Source organism: Manihot esculenta, chromosome 18, assembly GCF_001659605.2.
Source record: "Manihot esculenta cultivar AM560-2 chromosome 18, M.esculenta_v8, whole genome shotgun sequence".
NCBI lineage: Eukaryota > Viridiplantae > Streptophyta > Magnoliopsida > Malpighiales > Euphorbiaceae > Manihot > Manihot esculenta.
The window spans coordinates 450,183-467,100 of NC_035178.2; the positions used below are offsets into that span (position 1 = coordinate 450,183).

The window sequence follows — 16,918 nt, forward strand, 5'->3', positions numbered from 1 at the left end:
TATGTTCGGCGGCCGAACTAGGGGTTCGGCGGCCGAACCTGAGTTTCCTCCAATGCTATTTTCATGCAAAAACTCATTTTCTTTCATGCTTAAAACATTAAAATACATTAAAACATTTTATAAAACATGGTTCTTACCCTTCTAGAGGCCTTCGACATCCAAGATTCCACCGGACGGTAGGAATCCCGATACCAGAGTCTAGCTGGGTATTACACTCCAGACCAGGACAGGCAGTGATTTGGCCGGGTGATTTGCCCAAATCACCTGCCCAGATCACCCACAGGCTAGGAAGTTCCTTTCCCTTTCCTTCTTAATTTTTTTTTATATATATATTTACACATTGAGGACAATGTTTGCAGTAGGTGTGGGGGTACTGTTAGGTTATTTTTGCATTGATTTTATTATCTTTTGCTTTCTTTTTGTTTCTTTTTGCATCTTTTTACCCTATAACATACACCAAAAAAATTTTTTTTCACACATTTTTTCACTTTTTGCACACACATATAGAATTTTGTCTTAGCTTTTGCTCTACTCAGCATAGATAACAAGGTTAAAAGAGCTACCTATCTCATGACCCCATTGATTTTCCACCCCTTTAAGCCTAAATTGAATTAATTATAGTATGCTACCTTCACTTAGGAAGTTCTTTTCTTGAATTAAATCTCTAAATTTACTATGGTCAAGGGAAATAAAAACATAAACACATGCAAATAAAAAGTTGGTATAACTCCCTATGAGCTGATTTGCCCAAACTATTATGAAAAAGAAAAGAAAAATAAAAACCAGCACAAATCATAAAACCTGTTCCTATGGCCAAATAAGCTATGAACAGAGCTAGTAGCCACTTGAACAAATGACTAACTGAGTAACCGGGGGTGGGTATCACCAATATGCACCTTCACGTAAAAAGGTTAGTGACTTTTTCAGGCAAGAATAAATAAAGTGCTGAATAAAAAGTGTGATTAAAAAGAAGGGCAAGTCACTCTTAGAGGTTGCATTGAGCTTATACAAAGAGAATAAGCATGATGGAATCAAAAACCTTTCTTTTGACCATAGTAGGTGAGGGGAAACAAGGAAAAGAGAGAACAACCTTGGTGAATGTACTCCATACTGTAATACTTCAATTTGGGAGTCTAGGGAGGCTAATTAAGTGGTACTTAGGCTCAAAAGAAAAAGGGGCTTGATTGACTAAGTTGTTTGTTGCTTAAGGACAAACAAAAAGCTAGGTGTGGGGGTATTTGATCAAGCATAAATTAGCCACATTTTTATTATCTTTATCATTGCTTATTTACACATTTTTCAGCTTAATTTATGGTTTTTATCTTGTTTTTACAGAAAAGGAAAAAATTGGAAAATTGGAGAAAAAGTGCAGAAAAAGGCTGAAAAAGTGATTGGGTCAGAGTGATTTGGCCAAATCATTCGCAGAGACTGGGCAAATCACTTGCAGAGACAGAAAAACTAGACAGACTCACAAAAAGCGATTGGGACAAGTGATTTGCCCAAATCACCCGCCCCAATCACAATGACAGTAGAAATTGACAGCAGAGCGGGAAAAAGGGAAAAATCAAATTTAAAAAGAATAAAAGCCCAAATTCACTTCAAACACTGCCAGCTCATATCCAAAAGCCACAAGGATGTCCTTCTACCAAGAGAATTCCATCTACAACAAAATACAAAATCCAAGGAGGAATCAAAGACTACAAAGAAGACCAAATCAAATTAAGATTTCAAAACCCTAATCAAATTGGAATTGAGATTCTCCAGCTATAAAAGGGCAGCATCCAAACCAGCAATGGGGCATCTGATCTTCGAAAATCTGCAGAAAATACAGCAGCCTGTCCTTTTCTTTCTTTCTTCTTTCTTTTGTGTATTTTGTTCACCATGAGTGGCTAAACTCCAATCTTTCTAGTTGAAGTTGAGGAAATTCAGATTTGTGATGAATTGGGAGATTTAATACTCCATTGTTAAACTCTTATTTGCTTCAATATTTATGCAACTTGATCTTTTCTATAATTGTTACTTTGCTTTTAGAATCAATAAGGGCCTATTGCTTTTAAATTACTTGAGTAATAAATTGTTTAAATGATTTAAGTCCGTAATTGCTTATATTATTTGAACACAAATATAATCAGTGCATAATCTAGACTTGACCACGCGGTTGGCAAGGATAGAATTGGGTTTCTCTAAGTCTTAATGCAGTCAATAGTTGTTCGATGCTAAATGCCCCAAGGACGTTCCTTGGCAACTTGTTGACTAGTGTTTGATTGGCGAACGTTTCCTAATCAAACTAGAACTAAGGAGGAATTTGGTTGTGAGAAGCGTCTTCCACAACCAAAACTAATTTATTGAAATAAAATAGGAGTCTTAGATAATCAATGATCAATTCTGAACAAACTGAAATTGACTCACACTTCAGCTAGAATCTCTTTCCCATTGATATTCTCACTTATTTAAATTATTGCTTTCTCTTGCTTCCTAGATTTAATTCATCAAAACAAAACCCCCCTCTTTTATTTATTTGTCATTTATTTGCCTTAGTCATTATTAGAAAAATCTTTGGTGTCAAATCCCTGTGGTTCGACCCTATTGCCACTATCTGCAAGTTAATTGTTGATTGTTTAATAGGTTTATTTTTAACGGCTTCGACAAGCACTATCAATCACCAAGTTTAGATCAAGGAGGGAGATGAATGAAATATCGCCTTTAAGATTAAGGAAGGCTTGTATGAGTGGCTGGTTATGCCCTTTGGTTTGACGAATGCACCCAGCACTTTTATGTGACTCATGAACCGAGTTTTGCATTATTTCTTACACAAATTTGTGGTTGTTTATTTTGATGACATCTTGATCTTTAGTCACAGCAAAGAAGAACACTTACAACATCTCTGTCAAGTCATGATAGCCTTGCAAGAAAATGAGCTGATTATTAATCTTAAGAAGTGCATTTATATAACGAAGCGCGTTTTGTTCCTAGGGTTCGTTGTTAGTGCAGAAGGGATATATATTGATGAGAAGAAGGTAGAAACAATACAGAATTGGTCCATCCCTAAAACTATTTCTGAAGTTCACAGCTTTCATGACCTTGCTACTTTCTATCGACGGTTTATCAGAAATTTCAGCAGCATCATTGCCCCTATCACAGATTGCTTGAAGAAAAGAGAGTGCAGAAATTTGTATGGACTGAAGCTGACAAGAGCTTTGAAGAGATTAAAAATAAACTTACTTTTGCCCCTATTCTTGCTCTACCCGATTTTGATAAACTGTTTGAGGTTGAATGTGATGCTTGTAGAGTTGGGATTGGTGGAGTGTTGTCCCAGTCTAAAAGGCCTATTGCCTTTTTTATTGAGAAACTGAATGAAGTTAGGAAGAAGTGGTCTACTTATGAGTAGAAGCTATATACAGTATTTCGGGCTTTTAAAACTTGGGAGCAATATCTGATGGGCGAGAGTTTATTATTCACACAGATCATTAATCTTTGATCCACTTTAAAACTCAAAAACATGTGAAGAAGATGCATGCTCGATGAGCAGCTTATTTTAGAGCCTTTAATTATGTCATAAAACATAAGGCTGACCATAGTAATAAGGTGGCAGATACTTTGAGTAGGAGGGCTGCTTTGTTGATTACAGTTAATCAGGAGGTTGTAGATTTTGAATTTCTGAAGGATTTGTATGCTACAGATGATGACTCTGCTAATATATGGGCTAGATTCCAGGCTCACCAGCCTGCTGATGGGTTCTTGATACATGATGGTTTTCTTTTTAAGGAGAACATGTTCTGCATTCCTCGATCTTCTTTGAGGGAAAAGCTGATTCGGGAGGTTTATGGAGGAGGTTTGAGTGGTCATTTAAGGCGTGACAAGACTACTGTTGGGCTAGAGGAGCATTTTTACTAGCCACAATTAAAAAGGGATACAAGTCGAATGGTCCAGAAGTGCCCAATTTATCAAACTCAGAAAGGACATTCGCAGAATATAGGCTTATACACTTCATTGCCTATTCCAGCACATCCTTGGGAGGACTTGTCTATGGATTTTGTTCTTGGTCTTCCACGTACTCAACGTGGATTTGATTCCATTTTTGTTGTTGTTGACAGGTTCTCCAAAATGGCGCATTTTATTCATTGCAAGAAAACTAATGATGCTTCTCATGTGGCAAGATTGTTTTTCCAATAGGTTGTTCGCTTACATGGCGTCCCTAAGACCATTACTTCTGACAGAGATGTGAAGTTTCTTGCACATTTCTGGGTGACTTTATGGAAGCGTTTTGGAACTGAACTCCGATACAGCAATGCTATCCATCCCCAAACTGATGGACAAACTGAAGTGGTGAACCGCACACTTGGCAATCTTTTGCGCTACATTTACAGTAACAAGAAAACTGCTTGGAATCTTGCTCTTGCCCGCAAAATTTGCTTACAACAGTGTTGTCTACAACTCCACAAAGATGTCACCGTTTGCTATTGTGTATAGGAAAATCTTAGCGCATACAGTTGATCTTATTGCCCTTCCCACAGGTTCTCACAACAGTATTGCAGCAAGCAACTTGGCAAAGCAGCACGTGCATGTTTTCAAACAGGTATAACAATGCCTTACAGAAGCCAATGACAAATATAAAGTTACAGCTGATAAACATAGGCGTTTCAAGTCCTTCAATATCGGTGACCAAGTTATGGTGTATTCACGCAAGGAGCGTGGTGGAGGACAGAAAAAGCTTAACGCTAAGAAGATGGGTCAATTCTGGATCATTCAGAAGACCAATGACAATGCCTATGTTCTTGACCTTCCACATGAGATGATGAAAATTTTCAAGACGTTTAATGTGGCAGATCTATTTTAGTACTACCCTACTGATGACAACTCGAGGTCGAGTTCTTTACAAGTGGGAATGACATGGAGTAACTAGCCTTGGACTTTACGGTAGACTTGGATCGGACCTAACTTTTGCTACCGACGTCCAATAGAGATTCACGATAGCTTTTCGAAAAGAGAATTTCGAAACGCACAACTTTTAAAAGTGTGACAAGAGTCATAGGTCTGGTCACAAAGTTCGATATAAAAATTCCATCTTTTAGGGGGTTAATTTTGCATTTTAATTATTTTTTTGGATATTTTGGGTATTTTCATAATTTTGCATATTAAAGTTTTGTTTTTATTATAAATAGCCTCCTTTGGCTATTAGAAACTCACTTTTCAATCTTTGTTGAATTTCAATAAGATTTTTTGTCTTCTAATCTATCTTTTCTCTTATTTCGTCTTAACCAAACGATATTGGTTAAAACTCCTAACGGAGTCTAAAAAGTCCTTTATCATAGTATTGTCATGTTTGCTCTCTGCGATTGTGGTGGGAAGTCATAGGTGAAGCAGTTGAGAAAGGTATTGTCAAGGCTAGTGAAGCTAGTGAAGGGCCAGAGATTTAGAGCAAAAGTGGCATCCATGAGTGTAATCAAGTAAGTGTGTGCAGGTTTCGCTAAATCTGTGTTTACTAGAGTGTGAGGATTGGGCAACAGAGAAGACAACGATGAAGCCCTTATGGAAGATAGCCTTGAGAAATTCTTATAGATCTCGTTTGTGAAGCTCATGCCATGAAAAATTTTTAAATTTAGATAATTCTCAAATCATTGAAAACTAGTTGAACAATGAGATATGTGCTTGGATTGCTTATCCTCTCTGTAAGCTAAATTCTCCAATTAGTTTATCTTTTTCCATGAATGAAGAAACTGAGATTGGTTCAAGGTTGTAATGGTAATAAGGTGAGTAAAATTTTTGAAATGATTTCCAAGTGTGATTTATTTTGGTGTTAGCTTGGTAAATAGAATTATCTAGTCTGGATAATTGTCTATGAAACCTTTTTGGAGAGATTTACAAGATACCCAAAAAGGAAATTTACTTTGGAAGAAAAAACTGATGGTAAAATTGATGAAGAAAATTCTAATATAAAAAGTTCTAAGTTTTATGTGTGATTATTGTGAGAGAAAACATGAGACAGATAAAAATATAGGAGTGAATGATAGAAATTATGAAAAGAAACAAAAAAGAAATTTTCATCCTTTGTTTGTAATTTCAATTGCAAGGAAATGGTGGCTAATGAAAGTGATAAACACCAAGTATTCATGGAAAAAGAGTATGAATCAGTCCATAAGGATAATGTGAAAGTGAAAAACCCCTCCTGTGATTAGACACTAACAGTTCAAGCTGATTGCAGTAAGGATATTTTCAATAAATTCAATCTTGGCAACTGGACATTCATCAATACACTTGCCCCTTGATTCTAACTGAATTAATGGATGATTATAAGTATGAGTTAAGAAAATTTAATGAGAATGCATGATGATTGTGAAAATATTGCAGGACTTTGAAAAATTTGCAGTAAATCCCTACAAGAAAATTTAGAGGTGAGTATTTGGTATCAAGGTACACTGAAATTATAACTAATTAAAATTTTATGACTCATAAAATATTAACCCAAATATACGTTCAATTACAATTGAATTAACCGAAAATAATTATTTTTAATTATTAATTATAATAATAATTTTTAATAAATATAACTTATTTAGAAAAATAATATTATACAATCAATAATAATAAATAAATTTATAAAAACAAAATTATAAGTAATGTTTTATTAATAACATAATAATTAAATATATTATTTAATAAAATTTCAATTATTTCTGTTAGTTTAAGTATTAAATTAACAGTAACCAAAAATCAAATTTTTTAAAAAATTATTAATTAATAATTGCACTGAACCAAATTTATATCTGTTAAAATAACTAAATTTTATCAGTTTGATTGAATTATAAAGTTAAATAATGCACACCCTACAGGTTTCAGTGTTGAACTAGATATAACTATTTGTTTCACTAAATAGCTTCAGGAATGCCACCGTGGTACGCTCCAATCTAAACAAAGAGAGCAGCAGAGTTGTCGTATGTTTGGGTCAGTGACGGGTGAGGTAATGGGGAGATAATAGGCGATGAGGAAGCACTTGAAAAGATTAAGGAGGTAGTAGTGGGGGCGTGGCTGTAGGGCCAGATCAGATGCAAGTTATGCATAGGAGGTTGGATAATTCAATGTTTTTTTTTACTTTTCAATAAGTTAAAGAGTTTTTCTTCTCTCAATAAAAAGAAAACAACTTCCTAACTCTAATCTAATTAAATTAATTTCTAAAAAATAATTTTCTAAAAAATAACACATTTGGACTAAAAGCCTGCATTTTTTGGAAGTTAGCTAGGCCTTTTTGTTCTTTTCTGGGGCTGAATTTGAGGGTAAGGGCTTTAATACAAGCGCTTGATGAGAACTAAAATTGAGGAGAATAACCTGAGTATTGGAGACCATTACAAGTCCATTGTTGGACTGGATGATGAATGGAATGAGCTGATTTTGCGACTTCCATGACGCCCTGATTAAATCATGCATGATTTGATCTTTTACTTATGGTTTGAAGAATTTGAGTGCGGTGACAGCGATCCAAACTTAAAGACGGATGATATACCCTAAAATAGCATACCCCCGAATATGCAAATTCTTATGTTTTCTGGTTTCGTCTGTGTTTTACTTGGTCTCCAAGTGGAATCATTTGTTAACTAATAATTGGTGGCATCAGTAGACTGTTCATGTCCAAAGATGCTCTGCAACCAATAAGCAAGAAATTGCGAGCAGTTCAGTGCGCATCCCTTTCTCTAGTGAATCTGGGCACGTATAATTATTATTTTCAATTTCGTATAAGGAGAAAAAGAGAGAGAAAGGCTGCCAAGTTTTCTTCGTTTCTACTTTAGAATCGAATATTAGGGCTCTGTTGGGGTATTCTGATTCGGGGCTCTGTAAAGGCAGGGAAATTTAGTGGGAAAAACCTAAAAAGCATGTTACGTATCATTTGCATGCACTAAAGCTAAAGGAAACCTTGACTTTGCTGCAATGGGCATCCGTTTTTTTACGCCTGCAAGGAATCGAAACTGTTTCTGGGGGCCCTATCTGTGGATTCTCGTGCTTGCCTTCAAGGGACATGCTAAATTTTTCATTTGCTTTTTTCCTATTTTCTAATAGTATCTCAGTGCCTTTCAATTTTTAAATCGTAATTAATGTTAATCTACTTCTTCCCTTTCCCATATGTGCAATACATGTGATTACACTATAATCGTAATCATGTGAGAGTGTACATAAATATATGCTGCTAATATCATGTTAGCAAGTGTAAATGGTCTTTGTAGTTTCTGCTGATCAATCAATCAAGAATATAGTACCCAAAAAATTAAATTAAAAAAAAAAAATCATATACCCTCATATGTTCATCCTGTTTAATAAAGTCTCGTTTATGTTTTTTTTTTTTTTTTTTTTTTTTTGGGGGGGGGGGTGGGTGGGTGCGGGGTTCTTTATTTCTTTTCTATCAAACAGTGAAAAGCACACATGCAATCAATGCAATATATCTATGTGAGTGAGTAGCATCATCCTCTTTTCTTCATGGACTGCAAATGTTCAATATTGCCTAACTTTCTAGCAAAATAAATATTCTCCTTGTGTGGTGCAATTTGCAACAAGTCTAATCAAAATAGCTAGCTATTCTCACAAGCCAAGCCATTATGATCAACAGGCCATTGACGAAGATCACTTCATTTCCCCTGAAAAAGTCTCCAATGCAATTCCCAAACCCTCCTCCTCAACCTCAACCGCAAGCACATCTTCCTAAAAGTCCTTGTACGCTTGAATTACCTACCTCTCCTCACCTGGTCCTGGGAGAAGAAGTATTTCTTTTCCTTCACCACCAACACGGCTTGTACAAGGTTGACCTGCCCGACCTCTTCACCTGCGCAGGATGCAAGGAGTACGGCTCAGGCAAGAGGTTCACTTGCCAACAATGCGATTTTCAGTTACACGAGTTCTGCGGGTTGGTCCCTCAACAAGTGAAGGCCCATCCTCTCCACCTGCACCACCAACTCTTATTCTCTTCAAAACCAGGTGAATTTTATAGTTGAGTAAATAGCTGCGTAGTTGGATCATGATCGCATCGCTTATACCTATTATTATTTTGGTGTTTCAGTTAAAGGAGGTATTTTAAAATCAAAGTGTGATGTTTGTGGGAAGGCTACAAAAGGTTACACTTTCAGATGCAGCGCCTGTAGTTATCAGATGCATCCTTGCTGTGCTATGCTGTCCAGTGAAATTAACATTTCAGTGCATCCTCACCCACTAAGAATCCTGCCATCTGCCATTAGTTTACCAAATGGGGAACCTGGTCTTCTATGTGGAGAATGCAACAGAGCCAAGAGATCAGGCCGAGTCTATCGTTGCACGGTTTGTGAGTACCATCTGCACGCAGTATGTGCAAAGAATATGGTAAATGGCCTTCAAGCCAACGGCATTAAGGGCGTTGAGAAGCCCAGCATGCTGGGAACTGCAGCTCGGCTTGCCTCTCAGGTAATCATCGAATTCATCGGAGGGCTTATCGAGGGACTTGGAGAAGGCGTCGGGGAAGCTTTCATTCAAAGTGTTGCTAGGGGAAGGCGCCCTAGAAGACCTCCGATTGAATAATATATAAACTGCTAGCTAGCTTTAACAGGCTGATATATATGCAAGATTGGATTTAAAAAAAAAAAAGCATATATTAATGGGATTCCAGATGTTGGTGGATGATGGATGTGCACGTTCAGGGTGCCAGAAATATGTTGTGTGATTACTGAGTAGGCCATTGTGTATTTGCCAATTGCAGGTATATTAATATTACTGTATCAAATTGTATTGTATATTGATATATCATACTTATCCATAAATTAATTATTTATTAACTCTATGTTCTTACAGATAAATTACAAAACATATTCATGTGTACCGAAAAAATAAAGCATGAGATACTCAAATATTAGTCTTGAATTCTCATTTTATATAAAGAAAGTGCACATACACCAGGTAATATAGGCCTAATTTGTGTCCCCAATGCTATTTCGTAAATATAACGTTGAATTTCTCGATCTCGCTGTGCTTTATCCCTCCCAGCGCACACACCGCAATCCTCCCCAAAAAGAAAACAAGCGTCTCATGGTTATGCTATTTTACTGGTTGAATTTCATTTACCTTTTTCGAAATCAAAAAATTTAAAAAAATTTAATTTAATTTATTTTTATTTAAAATAAAAACCTATTTTTTTAATTTATAAAATTTTTATTTTTTAAAAAATAAAATATTATAATTTTATAAAAACTCATTAAATTTTATTCTTTCAAAATGAATAATGTGAAATAGATAGTGAACATATTTTGTTCCTTCCATCATTTCAAAGGCCTTTTTCCACCATTTCTTCTTAGAAATTTTATCGAGCCATCTACTTTATCCGAGAGTTGTCCCTAGAAGTTAGGTTTATAAAATGTCTATTGAATCTCGTGTTTGATTGCCCACCCTTTCTTGACTGCTCTTCTCTGGAATTCTTTGACAACTGTTCGTCCTATAAACATGATTTCGTGAGTTGTTCTTATCGAATAAGTCAATTAAAGTTTTTTCCTTCAGATTTCATTCTCATTAATATCGAAAGGGGATAATATATAAAATATAAGGCTCAATGACGTAACAACTATTTTCAAACCTTTAATTAATACTTAGAAGAACTCATTTCAATTGACTAGATTTTATTATACATGATCTAATAAGAATTAGATTGTAATACTATCCATAATCTTATTTTTTATATGAGAAATATAGCTCAATCACTCCCGCCTCATGTTTATACGATATTTTATAAATTTAACCGGTTCAATATTAATCAACTGCCCGTCATTAATTAGTCTTTTATAAATCTACCAAAAGTACAATTATTTTGTCAAAAAGACATTATAAACCTATGACGATAGGTACATATACTCCTGCAAAATGATAATAAGAATTTTTTTTTTTTTAAATACCATTTTGTATTCTACAACTTTAGTCTCTCCAAAAACAATATTCACTTCTATTTACTACCCGGGTTTATTAATTTTGGACCAAGTAAAGTTCATTGATTCCCTTTAAACTGTTTTCGCCTAAGTTGGATATCAAAATCACACTTAATCCTGATCTCAACATTGTCACTACAAAAATCGCAGTGTTGATTTTGGCTCATCCTTCACTTAATTGCTCTAGGACGTTAGATACATGTACCTCCTATCTTTATATGAAAAATATTATATTTTATTATTATTTTGAATTAAAATAATAATCAAAAGTAACTAGTTTGGCTACCATTTTTAATTTCACGTACAGCTCTAAGCTTGGGGTGGTATTTTGAGATGAAATAAAACTGTTAGTATAATTAATATTGTTTTCCAAAACAAAGTAGTTTGAAGAAATTATTTTAATTAAAAATATATTAAACTTTAGATATTGCAATTTAAATAATAACAATATTATTATTATTACTATTAAACAAAACTCAAAAAAGAAAATTTAATCCACTCTTAAAATAATGGCCTAGTTGATTATGACATGTTTGTCCATCTAGCTAATTCAACTTCGATTTTTCTTGGCTCATAATCCATCATATGCAAACGGAACCTATGACCCTTGGTATCATTCATAACTAATCTTATGAGGTGATTAAAAAAAAAAATACTAATTCTTAACCATTAATTTATAGAAAGATACTTTTTCTCTTTCTTTTGTTTGGAATAAAAAATTTGTTTAATTTAATTAAATTCTTTTTTATTAAAATTTTTATTTGAAATAAAAAAATTAAAATTTTTTTTATTATATATGAAAATAAAATTATGAATGATTTTATGAAAAATTTTTCTCATAAAATTCTTATTTAAAGTAAAAAAATTTAACTTAAAAATTTTTCATTATTTTTGAAAATAAAATCATTAATAATTTTATAAAAAATTATTTAAATTTTTTTCTTATAAAATCATTAATGCTAAATAAGGGATCATATGTTTTTTTCCTTTTCTTATAATTTAAGTTCATTCAACCTTCCTTTACTCCCACAAGTAGTGGAATGCCGCTTATTCTTCAAGGTCAAGGAAGGTCACTCCTTTCTCATCTAACAACGGATTTTCTCTCTTATTGAGATGGAATTAATAATGGCTCTTGTTGGTGCTTGTTAGTGGTTACTCTCAATTTTTGTTTCTATTTGATTTACGGTTCGAATAAGAATGCAACCGGATTTTAACGGTTTAAAAATGGTTTTAATTTTTTAACAGTTTTCAATATTATTTTTGTTATGTTTTTCATAAATCAGTTTTCATTTAAATCGAATAAAAATGCAGCCGGATTTTAACTGTTTAAAAATGGTTTTAATTTTTTAACAGTTTTCAATATTATTTTTGTTATGTTTTTCATAATTCAATTTTAATTTAAATTAAATTTAAATTTTAAACAGTTAATTTAATTTGATTCGGAAAAAATAAAATCTAAAATTTTAAATAAAATTAATTAAATAAATAAATATAAAAATTAAATATTATTGAGATAATTGAATAAATAAGTAAATTGTAAAAAAAAGTAAATATTTATATGATATATATAATATTACATAACAATTGTCCAAAATAAATTATAAACTGTCACTTTAAAATTAAAACACGTGGTAAAAATATATTAAGTAGAAAATACAGTCCAATCCAATGAGAGGTAGATTCAGACACCCTTAAACCCAATTATTCATCAAAAACCTATTTGATATCATTCTAGCTAATCACAATGTAGTTTTATTTCGGCCACGTCATCAATCTAATATCTGCCATACCATTTAGTTTTATTGCTGAAAAATCCTTTAAACTCTCTCTGTTCATTTGGATTCGCACCGGACTCTTATTCATTTTCTCTCCAAAAGAAAAAAGAAAAAAAAAATGATCTTTTTCTCTTTATCTTTTGAAATGACCGGAACTGTATATGTCATAACGAGAGGACCTGACAAAGGTAGAGGGAAAAAATAAGCATATAACAGAGGATGTCCTGTCTGTCCATCAAGAACCATGCACCAAGCAGGAGGTAAGATTCGGTCCTGCTGACAAAGCGATCAGATTCTTCCAAAATGACCCACTGATCATCAAGATCCTCCTAAACTGATACGAGGTAAGGCGAGTATTGGTGGATATAGGTAGTTTTGTTAACCTTCTTATCTTAAGTGTTTTTAACAAGTTAGGAATAGATAAAAATAGTCTTGTTAGAGTTTTCTATCCTTTAGTAGGATTAGAAGATAAGACCGTAGCAGTGTTGGATACTATCTACCTTTCCTTGATATTGGGCAACGAAAAATATAGGCGAGAGTTGTATGCAGAGTTTGCAGTAGTAGATATCTCATTTGCATAAATGTGATACTCGGTCGCCTAGTCCTAAACTAAAATGGTATCGTTATTAACATGGGTGCTATATGTCTTAAATTTTCAGTTCCAGGGGGAATAACAGTAGTTCGAGACAATCTGACGTTGGCCAAAAAAAGCTATGGATATCCAACAAAAAGTCTTAGGAAAGCAGCCATGTCCATTGACTTACTGGAGAAATTGAAATCTCATGTAAAGGCAGAACTAGCAGACTTGATAGAAGAGGTCCAAATAGGTGAGGAGCAAAAGGTACGGTTTGGCACTGCATTAACTGACAAAACAAAAGGCTTGTCTAATAGAATTGCTAAAGAGCATAGTAACCACCTTTACTTGGTCTCTAAAAGATGTAACGAGTATAAACCCGGCTCTATTACTCACAAGTTATCTATCGATATATCTATCGATAAGACTGTCAAACTAGTCCAACAAAAGAAAAGAAAGTTTTCACCAGAGAGGCAATAGGTGATCAAAGAAGAGGTTGATAAGTATTTAAGTGCGAGACTGATAAAAGAAGTCCAGTATCCAACATGGCTGGCCAATGTGGTCCTGGTAAAAATAAAATTAAAAATTTTAGATAAAGTTAAATAAATAAATACTAGAGAGGCAACAAGTGATCAAAAAAGAGGTCGATAAGGTTTTAAGTGCGAGAGTGATAAAAGAAGTCTAGTATCCCACATGGCTGGCCAATGCAATCCTGGTAAAAGTAAAATTTTAAATTTAAAATTTTAGATAAAGTTAAATAAATAAATAAATATAAATGTTAAATATTATTGAGTGATATATATAACATTACATAATAATCATCTAAAGTAAACTATGAGCTGTCACTTTGGGACTAAGACATATGGCAAAGATATGATAAGTAGGAAATACAGTCCAGTCCAAGGGAAGATAGACTCAGACACCCTAAAACTTGATTATTCATCAAAGACCCACTTCTCTTTCGACAAGGTGAGTCTCGGCATGAAATGACTGTTATCAAGCACAGATCAGCATATCTCCATTATGTCTATAATCGTGGAAAATCAGTCTATTAGCTGGCGATATCTTTTTTTAAACAGTTAGCCATCACCGCCGGATTATCAGAATATATCATATTTATCTCCACCTTATTACAATATAAAAAAATCATTGAGAAAAATATACGCTATTCTCTAATATAAAATAACTTTTTAAATAGAAACACATTTATTTTATTATTTTTATTTATAATTAGAACAACATTATTAAAAACTAGAAATATAATTATTTCATGTATTTTTTTACCAATTTAAACAGAAATTGATAATATTATTTCTCTAGCTTATTTTTTTAATAAGTGAGAAATGAAAATTTTTTATTTTTCATTTTTTTTCTCCTATTTTTCACAATTTAAAATAGGTGTAAAATAAACGATAAAAGTAAAATTAAAATTACTAATTAATTTTTCAGTTTCTACGTGTCATGCCACGACGTCTTAGAGTCCATTGTAAGTGTTTCTATTGGTTGGATGATGGCATGCTTGGGGCTTTATGATTCACACGTGGCGATTGATGATCTTAGTAAAAGCGCGTTAACCTTCCCTTTTTCCTTAAACCCAAAGGAATTGAGGGAGTTTACTGCTACAAAATAATACCTTTTGGTTTAAAAAATGCATGGGCAACGTACCAAAGGATGGTATCAAGAATCTTTAAGGACATGGTGGGATCAACCATTGAAGTATATATAGACGACATGGTAGTAAAGAGCCAATCATTGAAAAATCATTTAGAAGACATCCAGAAAGTTTTTGACGTCCTAAACAAAGTGGGTATGAAGTTGAATCCTAAAAAGTGTACTTTTGGTATAAAGGCTAGGAAGTTTCTAGAGTACATCATCTCAAAGAGAGGCATAGAGGCAAACCTTGAGAAAATCAGTTCTATCCAAAATATGGAGGCACTCAAGACCATTAATGAAGTCCAAAGGTTGAATGGTGAGTCACTGCTCTAGACCGCTTCATATCATGCTCGGCTAGAAGGTGTCTCCCATTCTTCAAAGCCTTAAAAGGCAAAGGTAAGTTTGAGTGGAGAAAAGAATGTGCAGAGGTATTTGAAAGACTAAAAACTTTTTTTTATCATTCCCTCTGTTGCTAAGCCTGCCTGACGAAGGTGAAGTTTTTTTGATACTTATCTGTGACACAAGAAACGGTTTGCTCGATACTTGTCCGCAAAAATAATGGGAAGCAAAGTTCAGTGTACCATGTCAGCCATGTATTGAAGGGGACAAAGCTGAATTATCATCCTCTATCAGTTACCAAATTACAGCCATATTTGAGTCGCACACCATCAAAGTCAGGACAGATTATCCCTTGCGGAAATTTCTTGTAAGACCCCGCTCGTTCAGACATCGGAATTCCTACCGTCCGGTGGAATCTCGGGTGTCGGATCCTCTTTGGGGGGTAGAGCAAGGGTAAAGGAAAGGTTTTCTAAAATGTTTTTAAGTGTTTTATGGTTTTAAATAGAAAAGAGTTGAGTTTTTGAAGAAAAAAGACCAAGGAGGCGTTTGCCAGGTTCGGCCGCCGAAAGTGAAGTTCGGCCGCCGAACATGTGAAGGCTTCGGGAGCGCCTTTGGCCTCCGAAAGTCTTGTGGGAGCAAGCCAAGGTTCGGCCGCCGAAAGTGAGGTTCGGCCGCCGAACATGCATGAGTTTAGGGGGCACGTTAGGCTGCCGAAGGTTGATGACCAGGCCACCTATAAAGAGCCCTCAGACCGGAAATGGGCGAGTTTTCTCCCCATTCTCGAACTCAGGTGAGTTTCAGCCCTCCCTTGGTTGCTTGTGTGTTTTCTCTTCAAAATCCTTCAAGTTTTCATAAGATCTACCCTTGGTTTGAAGTTTTGAAGCTTAATAGAAGTTTTGGGAGCTTGGAGCTTTTGGAGCTTGGATTCTCCACACCTCCGAGTTAGGGATCGCACCAACCCTCGATCTTCAAGAGGTAAGTGTAGATCTTGGTTTCCCTTGAGTTTTCATGAAGTTTTAAGTAAGTTTTATGAAGGTTTTATGTTGGAATGGGTAGATATGCATGTTAAGGGTTTATGTGGGTTTTATGCCCAATGTATGTTATGTGATGATGTGTTGAGGAGTTTAAGTTAGTTTCTTTGCTCTCTTTGCTTGTGGGAGTGTGTATGCATGCTTGGGAGAGAGTATGTGAGTTTGGGGTGTTTTGGAAGGTTTTGGAGGCTAGTGTGCAAAGGCTGAGTTCTGATGAACTCAGGTTCGGCCGCCGAAGGTGGTTTCGGCCGCCGAACGTGCCTTTGGATGCATGGTTTGGCCGCCTAACCTTGCCCCCGAAAGTTGAGTTGTGGCTTGAAAGCAGACTTTCGGCCGCCGAAGGTAATGTTCGGCCGCCGAAAGTGCCTGACTTTCGTCTCTGGAGTGAGGGTTCGGCCGCCGAAGGTGCCGCCGAACCTACCCGAGTTTCGTCTCTGGAGGAGACTTTCGGCCGCCGAAGGTGCCGCCGAAAGTGCCTGTCCAGCCTTTTCATGGCTGTTTTCTATTCATGTTTAAGTGATGTTTAGAGGGGTTTTTGGGGAGTTTCTTATGAGTTGTTAGCATGTGTTTAGTACCTCATGTGAGTCCATCTGTGTAGGATTGGACCCGAGGAGAGGTGTCTAG

General features: G+C 34.9%; 1 protein-coding gene across 1 annotated transcript; it reads left to right on the top strand.

Moving 5' to 3' along the window:
• Positions 1–8,404: 8,404 nt before the first annotated feature.
• Positions 8,405–9,790, top strand: LOC110608150 (diacylglycerol kinase theta). Its single transcript, XM_021747357.2, has 2 exons — positions 8,405–8,958; positions 9,041–9,790. The coding sequence occupies exons 1-2, from the start codon at positions 8,583–8,585 to the stop codon at positions 9,529–9,531; spliced, it is 867 nt and encodes a 288-aa protein (XP_021603049.1). The 5' UTR covers positions 8,405–8,582; the 3' UTR covers positions 9,532–9,790.
• Positions 9,791–16,918: the final 7,128 nt, after the last annotated feature.

Excerpts from the sequence above, each read along its gene's own strand:
- LOC110608150 (XM_021747357.2), top strand. The coding sequence starts at position 8,583 with ATGATCAACAGGCCATTGACGAAGATCACTTCATTTCCCCTGAAAAAG. Across the intron at positions 8,959-9,040 it reads CTTATTCTCTTCAAAACCAG|TTAAAGGAGGTATTTTAAAA; the intron begins GTGAATTTTATA and ends TTGGTGTTTCAG.